This window comes from Anolis sagrei, chromosome 3, assembly GCF_037176765.1.
Source record: "Anolis sagrei isolate rAnoSag1 chromosome 3, rAnoSag1.mat, whole genome shotgun sequence".
Classification (NCBI taxonomy): domain Eukaryota; kingdom Metazoa; phylum Chordata; class Lepidosauria; order Squamata; family Dactyloidae; genus Anolis; species Anolis sagrei.
In genome coordinates, this window is record NC_090023.1 from 263,265,553 (window position 1) to 263,287,849 (window position 22,297).

At 42.7% G+C, this 22,297-nt stretch overlaps 1 protein-coding gene and 1 pseudogene across 1 annotated transcript; one reads left to right on the forward strand and one right to left on the reverse strand.

Annotated features, from left to right (window-relative positions):
- The first annotated feature begins 480 nt into the window (after positions 1–480).
- On the forward strand, positions 481–9,527 carry LOC132769801 (zinc finger and SCAN domain-containing protein 2-like). Its single transcript, XM_060766732.2, has 2 exons — positions 481–535; positions 7,122–9,527. The coding sequence occupies exon 2, from the start codon at positions 7,416–7,418 to the stop codon at positions 8,475–8,477; it is 1,062 nt and encodes a 353-aa protein (XP_060622715.2). The 5' UTR covers positions 481–535; positions 7,122–7,415; the 3' UTR covers positions 8,478–9,527.
- A 7,925-nt stretch (positions 9,528–17,452) lies between these two features.
- On the reverse strand, positions 17,453–18,020 carry LOC132769800 (cytochrome b-like; annotated as a pseudogene).
- Between the last annotated feature and the right edge of the window lie 4,277 nt (positions 18,021–22,297).

Consider the following 22,297-nt stretch of genomic DNA (forward strand, 5'->3'; position numbering starts at 1 on the left):
GAGGAAGCCACAGGGAGGAGGGGGCAAGCTTGTTTTCTGCTTCCTTGGAGACTAGGACGCAATGGAACAATGGCTTCGAACTACAAGAGAGGAGATTCCATCTGAACATGAGGAAGAACTTTCTGACTGTGAGAGCCGTTCAGCAGTGGAACTCTCTGCCCTGGGGTGTGGTGGAGGCTCCTTCTTTGGAAGCTTTTAAACAGAGGCTGGATGGCCATCTGTCAGGGGTGATTTGAATGCAATATCCTGCTTCTTGGCAGAAGGGGGTTGGACTGGATGGCCCATGAGGTCTCTTCCAACTCTGATTCTATTCTATCACTCTATTATTATGGAGCCCCAGGAGGTGGGCAGGTAGGGAGAGAGGGAGGGCGGAAGTCCCGCCTCCCGCCTTCGGGCGCCATCTTGGGGCCGGGCGGAAGTCCAGTGAGAGTGGGAGGCCTCCGCTTTCTAGGGAGCCAGGCGTGCGCTCACTTCCGGAGAGGGAGGGGCCACTTCCGGAGGAGGAAAAGGGCATCGGAGAGCAGGAAAGGCATAGGTAAAGGGCTCCAGCTTGGCATTTAGATATATAGACTAGCTTGGGTACCTGGAAGATTCCATGGATTGGACATTGACTCAGCAACATCTATTTGGAGGATTGCTGGGAGTTGCAGTCCAAGAATAGGTAGAGAATGAAGAAAGGGGAGAAAGAGGACTGCAACTCCCAGCAGTCCTCCTGATCTACCTACCTACCTACCTACCTACCTATCTAATCTATCTATTTGGAGGATTGCTGGGAGTTGCAGTCCAAGAATAGGTAGAGAATGAAGAAAGGGGAGAAAGTGGACTGCAACTCCCAGCAGTCCTCCTGATCCATCTACCTAGCTACCTATCTAATCTATCTATTTGGAGGATTGTGGGAGTTGCAGTCCAAGAATAGGTAGAGAATGAAGAAAGGGGAGAAAGGACTGCAACTCCCAGCAGTCCTCCTGATCCATCTCTCTACCTATCTAATCTATCTATTTGGAGGATTGCTGGGAGTTGCAGTCCAAGAATAGGTAGGGAATGAAGAAAGGGGAGAAAGAGGACTGCAACTCCCAGCAGTCCTTCTGATCCATCTACCTACCTACCTATCTATCCATTTGGAGGATTGCTGGGAGTTGCAGTCCAAGAATAGGTAGGGAATGAAGAAAGGGGAGAAAGAGGACTGCAACTCCCAGCAGTCCTCCTGATCCACCTATCTACCTTTCTAATCTATCTATTTGGAGGATTGCTGGGAGTTGTAGTCCTAGAATAGGTAGAGAATAAAGAAAGGGGAGAAAGAGGACTGCAACTCCCATCAGTCCTCCTGATCCATCCATCTATCTACCTACCTATCTAATCTATCTATTTGGAGGATTGCTGGGAGTTGCAGTCCAAGAATAGGTAGAGAATGAAGAAAGGGGAGAAAGAGGACTGCAACTCCCAGCAGTCTTCCTGATCCATCTACCTACTTATCTAATCTATCTATTTGGAGGATTGCTGGGAGTTGCAGTCCAATAATAGGTTTTTATTTGTCGTGTCAGGACAACCAGTCAAATTATATTACATTTCTAACAGAACAAGCAAACAAACAGACAGAATACAGAATTTGTGAGTTTGGTAGTTGATTAAATGTCCTTTGACCAGTATCTGGCCACTTGGAGTGCCTCTGGGGTTGCCGCAAGAAGGTCCTCCATTGTGCATGTGGCTGGGCTCAGGTCGCATTGTAGCAGGTGGTCAGTGGTTTGCTCTTCTCCACACTCGCATGTCATGGATTTCACTTTGTAGCCCCATTTCTTGAAGTTGGCTCTGCATCTCGTGGTGCCAGAGTGCAGTCTGTTCAGCGCCTTCCAAGTCGCCCAGTCTTCTGTGTGCCCAGGGGGGAGTCTCTCATCTGGTATCACCCATGGATTGAGATGCTGGGTTTGGGCCTGCCACTTTTGGACTCTCGCTTGCTGAGGTGTTCCAGCGAGTGTCTCTGTAGATCAGTGGTTCTCAACCTTCCTCATGCTGTGACCCCTTAACACAATTCCGCACGTTGTGGTTACCCCCAACCATAAAATTATTTTCCTTCCTACTTCATAACTGTCATTTTGCTACTGTCATTAATCATAATATAAATATCTGATATGCAGGATGAATTCTCATTCACTGGATCAAATTTGGCACAAACACCCGAACACTCAAATTGGAATTGGGGTGTTGATTTTGTCATTTGGGAGTTGTAGTAACTGGGCTTTATAGTTCACCTGCAATCAAAGAGCATTCTGAACTCCACCAGCGATGGAATTGGGCCGAACTTGGCACACAAGAAAGGGGAGAAAGAGGGAGAAAGAGGACTGCAACTCCCAGCAGTCCTCCTGATCCATCTATCTACCTACCTATCTATCTATTTGGAGGATTGTTGGGAGTTGCAGTCCAAGAATAGGTAGAGAATGAAGAAAGGGGAGAAAGAGGACTGCAACTCCCAGCAGTCCTGATCTATATACCTACCTATCTATCTGGAGCAGTGTTTCTCAACCTGGGGGTCGGGACCCCTGGAGGGGTGTCAGAGGGGTCACCAAAGACCACCAGAAAATGGTGTTTCCTGTTGGTCATGGAGGTTCTGTGTGGCAAGTTTGGCCCAATTCAATTGTTGGTAGGGTTCAGAATGCTCTTTGATTGTAGGTGAACTATAAATCCCAGCAACTACAACTCCCAAATGTCAAGGTCTATTTTTCCCAAACTCCACTAGTGTTTACATGTGGGCATATTGGGAATTCGTGCCAAGTTTGGTCTAGATCCATCATTGTTTGAGTACACAGTGCTCTCTGGATGTAGGTGAACTACAACTCCCAAAACTCAAGGTCAATGCCCGCCCAACCCTTCCAGTCTTTTCTGTTGGTCATGGGAGTCCTGTGTGCCAAGTTTGGTTCAGTTCCATTGTTGGTGGAGTTCAGAATGCTCTTTGATTGTAGGTGAACTATAAATTCCAGCAGCTACAACTCCCAAATGTCAAGGTCTATTTTTCCCAAACTCCACTAGTGTTTACATGTGGGCATATTGGGAATTCGTGCCAAGTTTGGTCCAGATCCATCATTGTTTGAGTACACAGTGCTGTCTGGATGTTAGTGAACTACAACTCTCAAAACTCAAGGTCAGTACCCACCAAACCTTCCAGTCTTTTCTGTTGGTTATGGGAGTTCTGTGTGCCAAGTTTGGTTCAATTCCATTGTTGGTGGTGTTCAGAATGCACTTTTATTGTAGGTGAACTATATATCCCAGCAACTACAGCTCCCAAATGACAAAATCAGTACCCTCCCCCAATCCCACCAGTATTCAAATTTGGGTGTATTGGGTATTTGTGCCAAATTTGGTCCAGTGTATGAAAATACATCCTGCATATCAGATATTTACATTATTTACATAACAGCAGCAAAATGACAGTTATGAAGTAGCAACAAAAAATAATTTTATGGTTGGGGGTCACCATAAGATGAGGAAGCGTATTAAGGGGTTGTGGCATTAGGAAGGTTGAGAACCACTGATCTGGAGGATTGCTGGGAGTTGCAGTCCAGGAATAGGAAACTAGAAATATGCAGGGATTGGGTTGCTCTCAAAGAAATCCAAGGAGAAGAAAGCTTGCAGCTTGGAAGCAGTGCATTTGGATCATCCTTCCCTCTTAAAAGGCCTGGTCTAGGGGATGATGGCAGCTGTAGTCCGGGAGAGAGTGTGGATATGCTATTGTGTATTTTGTTTGCCAGGGGGAGTCATTTTTGTGCATGCGCTGTAGTGTTTTTTTTTAGCTTTTTTGGGCTTTTGAAGTCCCTATTTGCCTATATATTTTAATAGTTTTATAACCCACCTAGAACCATTAGGAGAGGTGGGTAAGAAATATAATAATCTATATAAATAAAAACATAATGTTCGTTTGTGATCCCATCAGAACTCAAAACCCACTGGGGGAATTGACACCAAATTTGGACACAAGACACCTAACAGTCCAATTTATGTCCTCCACTCCAAAAAATTGATTTTGGCATTTGGGAATTGTCGTTGCTGGGATTTATAGTTTACCTACAATCAAAGAGCATTCTGAACTCCACCAATGATGGAATTGGGCCAAACTTAGCACACAGGGCTCCCATGACCAACAGTGGACATTTGGTGGACATTGACCTTGAGTTTTGGAATTATAGTTCACCCACATCCAGAGAGCACTGTGGACTCAAACAATGATGGATCTGGACCAAACTTGGCACGAATATTCCATATGCCCAAATATGAACACAGATGGAGTTTAAGGGAAATAGACCTTGACATTTGGGAGTTGTAGTTGCTGGGATTTATAGTTCACCTACAATCAAAGAGCATTCTGAACTCCACCAATGATGGAATTGAACCAAACATGGCATACAGAACACACTGGAATGGTTTGGTGGGCATTGACCTTGAGTTTGGGAGTTGTAGTTCACCTACATCCAGAGAGCACTGTGGACACAAATAATGATGGATCTGGACCAAACTTGACAACAAAAATTCCATATGTCTAAATATGAACACAGATGGAGTTTGGAGGAAATAGACCTTGACATTTGGTATTTGTAGTTACTGGGATTTATAGTTCACTACAATTAAAGAGCATTCTGAAACCCACAAACGACAGAAATGGGGCAAACGTCCCACACAGAACCCCCATGACCAACAGAAAATACTTAAGGCCATCCAATCCAACTCTTCACCAGGGCAAGAAAATGTAATCAGAGCCCTCCTGACAAAGAGCCATCCAGTCATAAATATAGATAGATAGTAGGCCTGGGTAACAACGGAAAAATTTGTTTCTAAAATCGATTTGTATTTGGGGGGTTTTTTTGTTTCGATATTTAAAATAATTACAAAATGTTCCTTTTAAAAAGTTCGATATTTACGAAATTTCGTAAATGGTAAAAAATTAACGAATCGATTTCCGAAACAATAACGAATCGATTCGTTAATGGCGGACGCGACCGCGAAATACGCTAAAAAACCTCCAAAACCTTCTGAAGCTTCCCTCTCCCTCTGTTGTTGACTGTTGGTGTGATATTATAATTTTTTTTCACTAATTAAACCATAAAACTGGCCCAGACATGCGGAAATAATAACGAAACGACCTCAAAACAATAACGAAACGAATACAATATCGAAATACGAAGCATTTACAAAACGTTTTTGAAAATTTGTTTTTTTTAATAATTGCTCCAGAATGGTTCGTTATCGTTTTGTAATTGAAAAAATTAACGAATTATTAACGAATTACGAATTAACGAAACAAAATCGCCCAGCCCTAATAGATAGATATGATTCTCACACACACACACACAGATATAGTATAGATTTGAAAGAGACCCTGAAAGAAGGACTATGATATGTTGCATGTTCCAGAGTAGGCAAACCAGACACTCTCCACATCAACACTGACAAAGAAACAACAAGAAACACTGTTTACTCACAAGCATAAAGGAATTACATAGATTAGAAACCAACACTTTTTCATTACTTTATTTTCTAGATCACCAGACTGGGCCACAGCAACGCATGGCAGGGGACAGCTAGTAATAGTAATAATAGTTTTGTGGCAGCGAGAATCACAATAGTAATGTCGTGGAAGGGGTAAAAGAACTACCGCATATACTCGACCCGAATATAAGTCGAGGCCTACTTTTACCACAAAAAACTGGGAAAACACATTGACTCGAATATAAGCCAAGAGTGGGAAACACAGCAGCTACTGGTAAATTTCAAAATAAAAATAGATACTAATAAAATTACATTAACTGAAGCAACAATAGGTTGAAGTTTTTTTTAATATTTACATAAATCTATAATTTAAGATAAGACTGTCCAATTCTGATTAAACCATTTATCTAACTTTCTTCAATGTAAATGAGAGTAAAATAATAAATGTAATAACCATAGAATAAATAGAGTAATAGAGTAAAATAATGGAAATGTAATAACAGTAATAATAGAGTAAAATAAAAATTTAATAAAAATAATAATAGAGTAAAAGAATGTAAATGTAATAATACCAATAATAATATAGTAAAATATTTGTAATATTTTAAATGTAAATGTAATAATAATAGAATAAAATAATAAATGTTATAATAATAATATTATTAAATAGAGTAAAATAAATAAATGTAAAAATGATACTTGTGCAGAAGTTATTAATACATGGCATGTTTTAAAATGTATATATATGTGTTTGGGTTAGCTACAGTAACACTGGAGCAGCCTATTTCAGAGATCCTCAGTCAGCGTTACCATGGAGACCAAGGCAAGCTGGCAGAAGGAGGAGTGGGAGGAGCCAAGTGGAGAGAGTTTTGAAAACAGACAGTTGGAGAGGCAGTTAGGAGTTGACTTTGTATCTGAGAGGAGTAAAAGAGTGGAAGTGAAGAGTAGAGTGGGAGAGTGAAGTGTGAAGCAAAGAATTGTGGCTTTGGGAAGCCTGAATAGCTACTGGAGGTTTCTCAGTCTAAGGAGGCTGAAAGGAGAAACATAGCCAGTTTTCTTTAGTCAAGGGAAAGGCTAAAGGATAAGCTTGTTGTTTTATTTGATCAAGGAGAGATCAAATAGGGAAGATATTCCTGTACTGAAACATTGTTTAGTAATAAGAGCTTCACCTCAGGGAGATACTGTGTAACCTGGAAGAGTGAAATGTTTAACTAACCAAGTATTATTCAAAGTTCTATAAATTAAGTTATAACTTGTAACCACACGCTTTGTACTCAATAAACCAGTTATCTTTTGTTGGAGACAGTCTAATCTCTATCCATTCTGTGTCTGTATTGCCATATCTCACAGTAATACCTCATAACTCACGTTGGTGGCAGTTACCATAGATTACATATAACAATTGGCCTCCACTACACCAGTTGGTGGCAGAATTCAGAGAAATAAACAATAAATCTCCCTCTACTCTCCTGTCACACGACAGCAGCGTGTACTTTCTCTCCACTCTGATCACCTCCTCGCAATACTATTGGGAAAGGGCAGCCGTCTTGGATATCGGGAGAAGAAATATGGAGAGGGCACCCATCTTTAATATTGAGAGATGAAGGGATAGATGAATAAGTCTGGTTTTCTTCTCATTTGTCTGGCAGGTAATGCTTGAACGAACATTGTGAAGAAGACCCTGTGAGAGCTTTGCCCTAGAGATGCCTTAGGGCCAAAATGAAAGGTCACTGCACTAGCAAGAACAAGTAATAAGTAGGAGAGAGACATATTTGAAGCGACATACCTGGAGGAAAGGGAGAATTGTGCTTTTGAAAGAGTGACTTGGTAAAGAGACCAGAAGGCTACAGCAATACAAAGACCGAAAAAAGGAAATCCTGTGCTGTTCCGGAGTTCATATCTGTGGACTTCTGACATAATAGTTGAATCATAAATTTAAAAGAATGGAAAATCTTCATCCCTGTTCCACATCACATACAGGGGAGAAGCTACATAAGTGTATGGACTGTGGGAAATGTTTCATGTGGAGACGTTCTCTTACTAAGCATCAACATACTCACACAGGGGAGAAGCCATATCACTGCATAGAATGTGGAAAGAGCTTCGGTCGGAGTGGACACCTGCATTCCCACCAAAGGACCCACACAGGGGAGAAGCCATATCCATGCATGGAATGTGGAAAAAGCTTCAGTCAGAGTGGAGCCCTCCATTCCCACCAAAGGACCCACACAGGGGAGAAGCCACATCAATGCATGGAATGCGAAAAGAGCTTCAGTCGGAGTGGAGATCTGCGTCGCCATCAAAGAACCCACACGGGGGAGAAGCCATATCAATGTATGGAATGTGGAAAGAGCTTCGGTCGGAATGGACAGCTGCGTTTCCACCAAAGGATCCACACAGGGGAAAAGCCACATCAGTGCATGGAATGTGGAAAAAGCTTTAGTCAGAGTGGAGCTCTGCGTTCCCACGAAAGAACCCACACAGGGAAGAAGCCATACAAATGCATGGAATGTGGGAAAAGCTTCAGTTTGAGTGGAGCGCTCCGTAACCATCAAAGGACCCACACAGGGGAGAAGCCACATCAATGCTTGGAATGTGGAAAGAGCTTCAGTCAAAGTGGAGATCTGTGTCTCCATCAAAGAACCCACACAGCGCAGAAGCCATATCAATGCATGAAATGTGGAAAGAGCTTCAGTTTGAGTGGCACACTCCATTCCCATCAAAGGACTCACACAGAGGAGAAACCACATCAGTGCATGGAATGTAATAAGAGCTTCAGTCTGAGTCGAGGTCTGCGTCGTCATCAAAGAACCCACACAGGGGAGAAGCCATATCAATGCATGGAATGTGGAAGGTGCTTCAGCCAGAGCGGAGCTCTCTGTTCCCATCAAAGGACCCACACAGGGGAGAAGCCACATCAATGCTTGGAATGTGGAAAGAACTTCAGTCAGAGTGGAGATCTGCGTCTCCATCAAAGAACCCACACAGGGGAGAAGCCATATTAATGTATAGAATGTGGAAAGAGCTTCAGTCAGAGTGGAGCCCTCCGTTCCCACCAAAGGACCCACACAGGGGAGAAGCCACATCAATGCATGAAATGTGGAAAGAGCTTCGGTCGGAGTGGACAGTTGCGTTCCCATCAAAGGACCCATACAGGGGAGAAGCCATATAAATGCATGGAATGTGGAAAGAGCTTCAGCCTGAGTGGAGCCCTCCGTTCCCACCAAAGGACCCACACAGGGGAGAAGCCACATCAATGCATGGAATGTGGAAAGAGCTTTGGTCGGAGTGGAGCCCTCCATTCCCATCAAAGGACCCACACAGGGGAGAAGCCACATCAATGCATGGAATGTGGAAAGAGCTTCAGTTGGAGTGGACAGTTGCGTTCCCATCAAAGGACCCACACACGGTTAGAGGAAGAGACCTGCTTTTGAATTTCCTAGTTCTGTTAAAAAAATCCCCCATACAAGGGTCCCATCACTCCATAGGCAGCCAAAGAATGGCAGAATGGAAGCAAAGAGGAAAGCCACCACCTTGTTCTCTATCTGTCCTGGACTGCAGTTTGTGTGGCCTGGCTTGATTGCTACTGGAACAGGTTCTGCACAGAGGAGGACTCTTCTCAGTATTGCATTCATTTGTGAAGGGGTTGACCTGACATCTTCCATCACGGACTTCTGGGATGATCTGTTTAGACTTGCTGAAATGAGAGCAGCTGAGCTCTTATGATAAAAGGGTTCTGGAAAAGACTAAGCTCTTTGGAAGCAGATAATGGCATGTTGGAAATTACAACCTTCTTGTAATTTCAAGCCTTCTCTTGTAATATTGAGTAATCAGTGATCCTGTTGCTGACTGTTTTGTATGTATGTTCTAGTATGCAGCTTCCTTTACTCTAGTTCAGGGGTCCCCAAACTACGACCCGTGGGCTGTATGCGGCCCGCCGAGGGCATTTCTCCGGCCCACATGGCCTGGCCACGCCCACCCAGCGCCGCTTCACCAATTGCGGACACCGTCTGCTCCAGCCGCTCTGCCTGTGTGGGAGGGAGACGCCTCCCAGGTGGGTCCTCTACAGAGCAGAGCGGCCGGAGCAGAGGGTGTCCGCAATTGACGGAGCGGCACAGGGTGGGCGTGGCCAGGGAATGTCAGCTTCCCTGGCCACGCCCACCTGGCGCCGCTCCGTCAATTGCGGACACCCTCTGCTCCGGCTGCTCTGCCTGTGCGGGAGGGAGAAGCCTCCCAGGTGGGTCCCCTGCAGAGCGGCTGGAGCAGAGGGTGTGCAGACACTGCCCACCAAACCCTTCCAGTATTTTCTGTTGGTGATGGGAGAACTGTGTGCCAAGTTTGGTTCAATTCCATAGTTGATGGGGTTCAGAATGCTCTTTGATTGTAGGTGAACTATAAATCCCAGCAACTACAACTCCCAAATGTCAAGATTCTATTTTCCCCAAACTCCACCAGTGTTCAAATTTGGGCATATTGTATATTTGTGCCAAGTTTGATCCCGATCCATCATTGTTTGAGTCCACAATGATCTCTGAATGTAGGTGAACTACAACTCCAAAACAAAAGGACACTGCCCACCAAACCCAGTATTTTCAGTTGGTCATGGGAGAAATGTGTGCCAAGTTTGGTTCAATTCCATTGTTGGTGAGGTTCAAAATGCTCTGTGATTGTAGTTGAACTATAAGTCCCAGCAACTACAACTCCCAAATGACAAAATCAATTTTTGTGTGTGAAGGACATACATTGGGTTGTTAAGTGTCTTGTGTCCAAAATTGGTGTCAATTCGTCCAGTGGTTTTTGAGTTCTGTTAATCCTACAAATGAACATTACATTTTTATTTATATAGAAGTGGGTTTTTTGATGGGGGGGGGGGTTGCACTGCAAATAATATATGTGCAGAATGCATAGGAATTCATTCATTTTTTTTCAAATTATAATCCGGCCCTACAACAGTTTGCGGCACTGTGACCCGGCCCTCTGTTCAAAACGTTTGGGGACTCCTGCTCTAGTTCCGGAGCAGTTGTAGGAGGGGCTGCAGACCACATGTTCTGCTCAGACCACACACTTCCACATATTGGCTTCATGTTCTTGTTATAAGAGAGATGTCCTGGCCAGATGGCAAAGAAAGTTTAAAAAGCGCTAAACGGCCTCAACCCAAATTACCTGTCCGAATGCATCTCTCCCTATTTCCTAGTTCTGTTAAAAAATCCCCCTTACAAGGGTCCCATCACTCCATAGGCAGCCAAAGAATGGCAGAATGGAAGCAAAGAGGAAAGCCACCACCTTGTTCTCTATCTGTCCTGGACTGCAGTGAAAGTTAGCCGCAAGCTGTGTTGTCTGGAAGAGTGGACTGAATTATAAACCACGTGATATTCAAAGTTCCATAAGTTATTTAACAGCCTGCAACTATAAGCTTTGTACACAATAAACTTGTTATCTTTTGTTGAAAACCGTCTCACCTCAACTAATCTGCGTCTGTAGAGCCAGATCTCATTGGTGGTACTTCAAATACCTCACGTTGGTGGCAGTTACCTTAATTTACTAATAATAATTGGCCTCCTCCATAATATACTCTTCTACACAATTGAGGCCTGAGGTGAATTCCCTCCATAACATCCATATCTGTACAATTGGTGGCAGCGGTGAGATTAAAAAATGCCTGAGGTAAAATACCTCCATTATTAGGGCCTGCCGTTGCCAACCTCAGCAACACACAAGCACCTCCTCGCAATTGGAGATAGCGGCGAGGATCTTCAAAGATAAAATCCCTATACCCTGTCCATCGTTGAGTTCACATCCTCCCAAGGACATTGAAACATGAAGCATAAAAATTAAAAACATCTAATAAAAACATTAAAATCACATGATCCAATCTCGTAGATTGGGCCATACCAGATGCCGACTACACATTATTTTTACTATTGTTACTCTGTATTCTAAAGTTACACTTCACCAAGTTTTAACAAATGAGCACCGGGATTGTGGCGCAGCTGGCTGAGTGTCAGCTGCATTAAGATCACTGACCAAAAGGTCATGAGTTCAAAGCCAGCCCGGGTTGGAGTGGGTTTCCAACCAATTGTGTGTAACCTGTTGTCGACCTTTGCAACCTGAAAGACAGTTGAATCTGTCAGGTAGGAAAATAAGGTACCATCTTAAAGTGTGGGGAGGCTAAATTAACAGATTTATGAGGTCATAAAGAAGACTCCAGCAAAGCATTCCAGCGGGGAAGCATGCGGGGAATGCAGAAGTGCTTCATCAGCATTGCAGATGGACGATGAAAGCGACAGCTCCCCTGGTGGCCAGAAAAAGTTAAATAGCCTCTGTGTATGTCTGTATATGTTTGTATGTCAAAAATTGGCATTGAATGTTTGCCATATATGTGTACACTGTAATCCGCCCTGAGTCCCCTGCGGGGTGAGAAGGGCGGAATATAAAAGCTGTAATTAAATAATAAATAATGAGTTTTTATAAAGAGAATGGGCAAGATTGTGTGAATTCACAGATGACCACTCAAAGAAATACTACTACAGGTAAGCAAGCAACCTGGCCTTCTTCATGATCTCTACACAAATACTGTTGCTGCAGCACAAAACTGTCTAACAGACAGGGCTGATCCTAGGTAATTTTCAAGTGTAAACAAACAGTATTTTGCTCCCCCCCCCAAACAAAACCCCACTTACTAAAAATAAAAGGTAGAAGGTAGAGGTGAATAAAAGAGTTACCTTACAAACTAAAAGTTTACTTACAACATTATGTTCATATACTTACATTACATAGAATTAACACAACTTTTTTAGAATGCAATTATTTTATTAAACTTAGCAACAATTTTAAGTTTTTGTTGTTATTTTTGGTCTACAAGTACTACACAAAGATTTCCTGGTCATGCTGTCTCTTCAGAAGATTTTTCAGACTTCGGGCTTGCTAATAACAGAAGTGCAGTGCAGAAGGGGCCTCAGAGTGCATCTACACTGTAGAATGAATGCAGTTTGGCACCACTTGAACAGCCATAGTTCAATGATATGTAACCAAGCAAGTAGTCCTTTTACAAATCCCAGGATTCTATAGCATGGAGCTATGGCAGTTGAGATACCAAACTACTTCACCCTGACACTGCTTGATTGAACTACCACAACTGAATGTTCTGGAATCATGGCCCTTGTAGTTTGGGGAGGCACCAGCACTCTTTGGCAGAAAAGGCCAAACACCTTATAACACTACAACTCCTGTCATGCCATACCACTGAACCATGGCAATGAAAAGGCCTTCTCTGGGCCCTTCCACATAGCCATATAACTCAGACCATCAAGGTGGAAAATCCCACAATATCTGCTTTGAACTGGGTTATCCAATTCCACGCTGCCATATATTCCAGTTAAAAAGCAGAAAACGTGGGATTTTATTCAGCTGTGTGGAAGGGACCTGGGTTATCTGAGGCCCCTTCCACACAGCTGTATAAAATCCACATTGAACTGGATTATATGGCAGTGTGGCATCAGATAACCCAGTTCAAAGCAGATATTGTGGATGATCTGCCTTGATATTCCGGGTTATATTGCTGTGTGGAAAAGCCCTGAGTCTAAACTGCCATATATTCCAGTTCAAAGCAGATAATGTGGGATTTCATTCAGCTGTGTGTAAGGGGCCTGGGTTATCTGAGCCCCCTTCCATACAGCTGTATAAAAACAAATTGAACCGGATTATATGGCAGTGTGGACTCAGATAACCCAGTTCAAAGTAGATAATGTGGGATTTCATTCAGCTGTGTGGAAGGGGTCTGGGTTATCTGAGCCCCCTTCCATATAGCTGCATAAAATCCACATTGAACTGGATTATATGGCAGTGTGGACTTAAATAACCCAGTTCAAAGTAGATATTGTGGATCTGTCTTGATATTCTGGGATATAGGGCTGTGTGGAAGGGCCCACTTAATCACAGAATTGGAAGAGACCTCATGGGCTATCCAGCCCAACCCCCTGCCAAGATGCAGGGAAATCACATTCAAAGCACCCCCAACAGATGACCATCCAGTCTCCCCCTGCCCTTTTTTTTCTGATTTGTGTTTTGGGCAACATTAAGGTGACAAAATACAAAGGCTAGTCTTTCTAGGCTGGCAACAAAACACAGCCTGTAGGTAAAACTTGAACAATGAGAAGGAGGGAGGGAGAAAGGTGAGGGATCAGGGATTCACTTTCAGGACTTTCATGGATGAAGAAAGAGAAAGCAATCCCTGTGGTGCAAGAGATGGATGGAAGGAAGGAAGGAAGGAAGGAAGGAAGGAAGGAAGGAAGGAAGGGAGGGAGGGGCCATGCTTATCCTCTGCCTTCTCCTGATGATGTCACAGGAGAGCACTTATGGGACGGAGGCAAGGCTATGCTGGGTATGGTGAGCTGTTGCTGTCCCTTTGAGGGCTGTTCCTCTTGCCCCTCCTGTGCACCCGGCCCCCTCAAGAACGTCCCCTGGTGATGCGGCGCCCTACACAAAAGCTTACTCCGCTTAATGTTTGAGCCGCCCCTGCTCACAGAGCTGTTTTGGGTTGTTAGAAGCCAAATCCAACCTGGCCCAAAATAAAGTGTTGCCCATGCAACAGCATGCTATGTGGAGCTTGCCCACTATTTTGCAGATAAGAGCACTCAGATTCAGTCCGACTTCGATGCCACAGTTGATACAGCTCCGGTGGACAAACTAGAGTTGGAAATTGACCCAGGAATGGCCAAGGCAATGTAACGGATGAAGATTTGAACAGAGGACATAGTTTCTTTTTAAATTGTTATTATGCACTGTCGTTTATGTTTAATTGCACTTAATGTTTTTGCTTTATCAATGTATGTATTTTGTTTTGGCATCGAATTGTGCTGACTGTGTATACCGCCCTGAGTCACCTTCGGGCTGAAATGGACGGGATAGAAATAATGTAAATAAATAAATAAATAATAACCCCGGCCCATGCTTGTCTAGTGTTGATTCATACTTTTCATAACAGTTGATAAACTGGCTGGTTTTTCTGGAAGCTGAAGTCCACCATACACTAGGAGCAGCACAGTTTGAGAACCACTGCTCTAGGCCCTTGCCTTCTTGGCTCATGAAACAGGCTTCGAGGGGGACTGGTGGAATGGGTCAGGGATGTGAGTACATTAGGGCAGGGTCCCCACAGGCCTCAAGTAGGCTGTGGTAAGACCACTTCTACAAAATCCTTCCCTAGACCCCTCTGTACTGGACAACTAAGATCGCTCTCCAATCTCCCATTTTTAGGCAAGGGTCTTGAATGTGTGGTAGCTTCACAACTCCTAGGGTTCCTGGATGAAGCAGATTCTCTAGATCCATTTCATTCTGGTTTCAGACGTGCTTATGAGACAGAGACAGCTCTGGTAGCCTAGGATGACCTACGCAGAGAACTGGACAGGGGAAGTGTGTCCCTGTTATTGTTCAATGGCTTTCAATACCATTGAGAAGGGTATCTTCTGAGTCACCTTTCTGGGATGGGCCTTGGAGGTCCTAATCTTCAGTGGCTCTGTTCCTTCCTGGAGGAATGTTCTCAGAAGGTGGTCCAGGGGGACTCCTGTTTGACTGCTTGACTGCTGGCCTGTGGGGTCAATCAGGGATCTGTGTTGTCCCCCAACTGTGCCCGTTCCTGGAGAAGTCAGATCTGGCCATGGTGGTACATATCTTGGTTGCATCCTGGTTTGACCACTGTAATGTAATCTACATGGGGCTGCCTTCAAAAGTACCTAGAAACTTCAGTTGTTCGAAAGAGCAGCAGTGAGGCTGCGAATCAGGGCTGGCTAGAAGGGGCATACAACTCTGCTGTGATAGCTCTATTGGCTGCCAACACATGTCCAGCCACAATTCAAAGTGCTGGTTTCGACACACAAAGCCCTAAATGGCTTCAGTCCAGGTTATCTGAAGGACCATATCCTTTCCATGAACCTGGTCAACATCATTGATGTACTGGGGGGGGGGGGATTCTCTCTGTCCCACCACCCACTCAAACGCATTTGGTGGGAACATGGGAGAGGGTCTTTTCTGTGGCTGCTTCCAGACTGTGGAACTCTCTCCCAAGAGAGACCATAGTGTTTCCTTGCTTGATATTCATGTGGAAAAGTTTCTCTTGCACAATTTATTTTATTATTCTTTGAGTTTGTAATATTTAAATAATGTTCATGGGGAAAATAACTAGGTGTACAATATACATAGTATGTATTATGTATTGATATATGTATTTTATTCTTGTTTAATATTCATGGGGAAAATAACTAGATGCATGATCTACATGTATATACAATGGACATTATAGGTAATTAGTTCTATGTTGTGGCAGTTTTGCTGATTATTTGGCCTGGCTGGTGAGTGAGGTTTAATAGTATGGTTGCTTTTAACTTGCCCCATCGGGATCCCGAGGCTCTGTTGTAGGGCAAATCTGACATATAGGTTGGCATAAAAGAGACCCCATGGGGCTCCTGGCCTATTTGTAGGGTTTTGTGTTTATTTGTTCAGTTGCTTCCAACTCTTTGTGACCTCATGGACCAGATCATATCTGAGCTTCCTGTTGGCCATCACCACCCCCAGCTCCTTCAGAGTCAAGCCAGTCACTTCAAGGATACCATCCATCCATCTTGATCTTACATTCCAGGTTCCTATGGTGTGTTGATCTTTAGAACATCGGATTCATCGTTCACCTCCAGCACCATTGGCTGCTAGCCTTCCTTTTGGTTTTGAGCTAGCTGCGTCATCACATCTGGGGCTAGTTAAACTTATCCTCTGCTCCTCCCCAGTAGCATTTCGACCATCTTCCAACCTGAGAATCCCATCTTCTGATGGCATGCCGATGTATCTCTGGTTGTACTGAGCCATTTAGTTTTCTTGGCAAGAATACTGGGGTGGGTTGCCATTACCTTTCCAAGGGATCGTGTTTGGTCTGATCTCTTTGCCATGACCGTCCTGTCTTGGATGTCCCTTCATGGTTTTGCTTGTGGCATTATTGAGGTGCTCAAGCCACAGCACCATGACAAGGCAGTGATCCTTTGCTGGAGATTTGTAGGGTAAAGTTTGATAAACAGGTTGGCATAAAAGAGCTCCTTATGGGGCTCTTTTAGAGGATAGTTTAAGTAAATCATTGGCTTTGGAAGCCGAAGTTGGAAAGTTAAATTTGTTCTTTTGATGTCCTTGGGGCAGTTTTGGTGCCTATCTTTGATTTGCAAGGCCAGTGCTTTGTAGCAGTTAAGCTACAAGAACAGATTATCATTTTAAGTGTATTTTCTAGCATTGCTAGTATAGGTATAATACAAATGAATACTATGAAATATAGCCTTGAAGGAGCTGGGGGTGGTGATGGTCGACAGGGAGCTCTGGCGTGGGCTGGTCCATGAGGTCACGAAGAGTCGGAGACGACTGAACGAATGAACAACAACAACAACATGAAATATAGAGTGGAGCCTAGTTGTCCAATAATAATAAATGGGCATTCTACTGGTTGTCCTCTATTTCATGTTAAAATTAGTATGTCTGCAATTAAAGTTTGGAATATAATTTTGTGAAATAGGGGGGAATATATTGCTTTGTTGGTTTGATGTATGGAGTACAGGAACAAAAATAAGAATTAAAATGCATAGAAGTAAGGCTACAACCCCACCTAGTTTGTTTGGAATAGATTGTAGGACTGCATAAGCAAAAAGGAAATATTACTCTTGTTTAATGTGTTGGGGTGTAACTAGTGGGTTGGCTGGTGATCAGCTTTCTGGGTCTCCTAACAGGTTTGAGGACAATAGTGCTAGTAATAGTAAAATAGTAAAATTGCCCCTTGTGCCAGCAGGACTGAAGACTGACAGTTTGGAAGTTGGAATTCGGGTAGAGCATGGATGAGCTCCCTTTGTCATCACCAGCTCCCTGTGCAGGGACATGAGAAAAGCCTCCCTCAAGGATGGTAAAACATCAAAACATCTGGATGTCCCCTGGACAACGTCATTGCAGATGGCCAATTCTCTCACACCAGAAGCGACTTCCAGTTTCTCAAGTTGCTCCTGACACCAAAAAAAAGTAAAATTAATAGTATCAAGATTACTCCTAGTAGGTCTTTAAATGTGAAGTATGGGATTTTGTCTGATTGCATCTCTCTTGGGTTGTTGGATCCTGTTTCATGGAGGAGGAGTAAATGAATAATGTTTGTCCCTGCAATAATGAATGATAGAAGGAGGGGAATATGAAAAATCGGGTTAAGGTTGCATTATCAATTGAGAAATCACCCCAGACTCAGACTACTATGGAGGTTCCTATGTATGGAATTGCTGATAGCAGGATTGTATTAATGGTTGTTCCTCAGAATTATGTTTGTCTTCATAACAATATGTATCCGAGGAAAGCTGTAGCGATTACTAATAATAGTTTCAAGTTTCTTTGAATATGTAGGAGCCTTAGTAAAAGCCTCATCCAATGCAAATAAATGTAGATGCTCCATTAGCATGGATGTTTTGGATAAGTCATCTGTATGGGACATGGCAGGAGATGTGGGCAATAGAAGTAAATGCTGACGAAATGTCTTCTATATAGTGCATGAGTATACATAGGCTTGTCATGAATTCTACAATTAGGCATATTTCTAAAAGTGAGCTGAAATTTTCATCATGCTGAGATGTTTGAAGGTGTGGGTAAGCCAATAAATGATCCATTAATGATTTTAAAAATAGGGTGGGATTTTTGTGTGGTTGTCATTGTTTTTGTAGTTGAACAACAGTGGTTTTTCAAATCATTAATCCTGGTATGGTTTATTTTTGATTTTTGTTTTATTTTTTGTTTGTTTAACGGGCGGTCTAGTTGTGGTTACTTTTCATCCATCTCCTTATTTTGAGGCAACAGGGCTTGTATTATGTGCATTTGTTGGTTGTGAGGTTTTGGTTGAGTTTGGTGGATCTTTGTGTTTTAGTTTACTTTTTAATTTATTTTGGTGGAATATTGGTGGTGTTTCCCTATTAGGTCGTTGTAGCGAATTTTATGATCTATGTTGTATTTTTGGTGTGTAGCTCTAGGTTACAATATGGCTGATAGGGAAGAATTGGCTCAAATAGGGTAGCAACAGTGAAGGCAGGATTAATTTGCATATGTGAAGCCGATTGGTCATATGCAGATGAGAGTATGCCAGGATTTGAAAAGGCCGCTGAGCCAGAATGGCAGTTACAGAACTGAACATTCTAAAGGGGCGGAGTCAAGTTTGAAAGAAGCAGTTAGAGTTGGTCAGTTAAAAAAAAGTGGGGAGCAGTTAGAAACCTTGGTTAGAGAGAAGCAGTTGGGAAATAGAGTTTAAGGTTTAAGGAAAAATAAGAAGTCGCCAGTGTGGCCTAAGTCAGAATATAGTTCAGCCAAGGGAATATGAGGAAAGTAACATATTTGTTGATGTGAGACAGTGAGGGTTTCATAGGAAAAGTTAACTGAGTGAATGATACTGAATGTAAGACTCGAGACTGTAACAAAATACAAATGTAACCATAAAGCATTGGAACCAGAAGCTATAAATAAACTTTGTTACTTTGTTGCTTACCGGAGTGTCTCAAGCCTGTGATATAAAGCACAAAGGTTGAACAGCTCACAAGAAAGCCCCAGCCAATTTAAAAGGGAAACTGCAGCAGTACAAGGCGGTAAAGGGATTTAGAAAGGAAATTCTTTTTCCCCTCACTGAGTCAAGAAGAAAGGCACTTGTAAAAGGACAGAAACGGAGTACGTCCCAGGTATTAAAGTGGCGACAGAAAACTACATATGTGGTGTGGCATCACGTATTCAGTTATGTGCAATGTTACGCCCCACAGTCATGCTGGCTTCTGACCCATTTTCTGAAGGACTGGGGGATTGATCTGTTGGAATTGACTTTGTTGGGTGTGCTGTTTTGGTAGCAGTACCTTACATCGTATTTGGTGAAGGCCATGTCTTTCACCCAATTGGAATAGTTGGGGTGAATCTAATGGTTTCTTTGCACTTCTTAGTGATTTTGGTAGTGTTTCATTGTTGTATGGTGTTAGTAGAGGTGGTTTAGTAATATGTGGTTGAGGTTTACTTTTAACTTTATTTTTAGTATTAGAGTTGACTCATGGCATATCTCAGGGTAGTTTGTGGCCAGTTAGGGTGAAGGTTTCTGAACTGGAACTGAGGGGTTTTGGTGGCAACCTGCCTTATATAGTTTTGGGATTGTTTATTTATTTATTTATTTATTTCCTATATTTATATCCCACACTTATCATCCCTAAGGGGAGGGGGGACTCAGGGCGGCCTCACAGATGCACCATATGATGCTTACATTCGACAATACATTGAAAATATTAAAAACAGTAATTAAAACAATTGACTAAAACACGCCTGTTTAAATCAGAATCCAAACTCCCAGTCTGGGTCAATTCATAGTCACGAGTTGGGATGGTGGACGGGGTTACCACCAAGACTTTTCTATCTAGTGATTTAATAACAGGCAACGTCTGGAGGGCCAAAGTTCACCCATGCCTGTTCTAGAAGGTTGTGTGATTCACAGAGACTATGAAGAAAAAATATTTCTCTCACTTTCTGTTGTCTCACCCCATTCTTAATAATAATAATAATAATAATAATAATAATAATAATAATCTTTATTTTTCCCCGCTACCATCTCCCCAATGGGGACTCGGTGTAGCTTACTTGGGGCCAAGGCCGGACAAAATAATACAGCAATAAAATCAAAGCATATACATCAGACAACAACAAAATTATCAAAATGACATTAAAATAATAAATGATAATAAAATAAAATAAAATAAAATACCAATAAACATAATCATGATAGAAATGACAATGGGTGGGCCACATATTCCGAATAAAAACAATTAACAGACTATAATGAGATAAAATAGGAGCAGGAAGTGTAAATGGAACTCATAAAACACACAAAGTTATGGGGCAAAAACATCCTATTTGGAGGGCACAAACTCCATTAGCCAAAAATGTTGAGGGGATATAAAAAATCATACTGAGCACCTACTCTCCAAAGGCACAGAGGAAAAGCCAGGTTTTGAGATTCTTTTTAAATGTTTCCAGTGAAGGGGCTTTCCTGATCTCACCAGGTAAAGAGTTCAAAAGTCGGGGGGCCACAGAAGAGAAGGCTCTCTCTTGTGCGCACAAGACGAGCTTGTGAGATTGGTAAGGGCGAAAGGAGGACCTCCCCTGAGGAACAAAGGGCCCGTGTTGGTACGTGGAGTGAGATACGGTCACGCAGGTCGAAGGTCACTAGGAGTCATTTGTAAGTTGGATGTTTAGAACTCAAGGACTGCCTGTAGTTCTTTCTGAAACTTGTGCATATCCTTTTTAGATTTGATGATTATTTCCAGGACCTTCAGAGCATCATTTGCAGCAGTGCAACAGGTAAAGAATGTGGAGAATGGAAGGTGAACTCAGGTACTACAGCAACTCGGAACTAAGTAAATACCCAGACATTCCCCCATCCCTTTCCTGGGGCTTCTTTCTAAACTGCAGCAATTTGCATCCTTCTTTCCTATTTGGAGATGACCCACAAAACTGGGGACTGTGGCCCATGCACTGAGAAATGGCAACCCTATTTGTAAACAAGAATTAATATAATCATTTTCTAATACTTATTCATGAGTGCTAAACCTCCCATAAATAATCTGAACTCATTCTCACTAGTGGTAAGCTTGCAAGTTGACTTACAATTACAGCAGCATTGTGTAATTATTTTTGTTCCACGGCGCCATAAAAAATGTCAGCTCATAGTTTTTGCACAGGGATCATGTAAGTTTTCTGTTTTCTAAAATACTTCATGGTTGCACATTACATCCAAAGACTTTATCAAATTTGTTATTATTTTATTTTATTCTTATGTGAAATCCAAAATGAGTGTTTTGCTCTGGCCTCCATATATGTCATCATTATGAACTTTGATGTTCCAAGATCCTGTTTGGGGAGGCAGAGCACAAAATTACATCCAGGTGAAACTCCACAGTCTGCATGACTTGTATTCCTCTTGTCTCCCCCAACAAAGTTATGTAATGGCAGCAGCCAGACAAAAAGTGTCTAGCGGTGTCCCTTTCTCTCAGGGGTGGGCAACCTCATGGGGCCAGAGCCAATTACTCCCCAAATCCCTTTCCCCCCAGGGGTCACACACCTACAGCATATGTTTCCATTTTCTTTGCAGACTTTCTCAAACGGAGACTGGGTGTCAAAGGATGCGTGACACCTGGCTTGGCGACTGTATGTATGAAAAATGTAGAAGTCTTAGTATGCTACAAGCTGAGCATGAGTCAACAGTGTGATATGGCAGGTTTAAAAGCTAGTGTGATTCCAGTAAGACTATAGACTGAAGGAAGTAATAACAGCTCTCTATTCTGCTTTCAGATGTATATCAAAGATGAAGCCAGCATGATGTAATGGTTTGGACAATAGACTACAACTTTCATGGCCAAGCCCAGCTTGGCCATGAAAACCCATTGGTTGATTTTGGGCAAGTCACATCTTCTTAGCCTCAGAAAATCTCATAGGTTTGCTGTAACCACACAACAGCAGCAGCAACAACAAAATATTAAACAAATGAGCAAGCTTGTTTTCTGCTGCTCCATAGACTAAGACATAGAGCAATGAATTCAAACTAAAGCAAAAAGAGGTTCAACTTAAAGAAAGAGACTGGTGTGACCATAGCAAAAAAACTCAAATGAAAATAGGTAAAAATCTATCTACAGTGGTGCAATAAAGACAACAAAAAGGCATTTCTAATAAAAATTATTGCATTGGCATGGAATCAATCAGTAGAGCTGTTTCGGGTGATTAGGGCTCTAGTACAATCTTTCTGAAAAGAGACTGTAAC

Excerpts from the sequence above, each read along its gene's own strand:
- LOC132769801 (XM_060766732.2), top strand. The coding sequence starts at position 7,416 with ATGGAAAATCTTCATCCCTGTTCCACATCACATACAGGGGAGAAGCTA.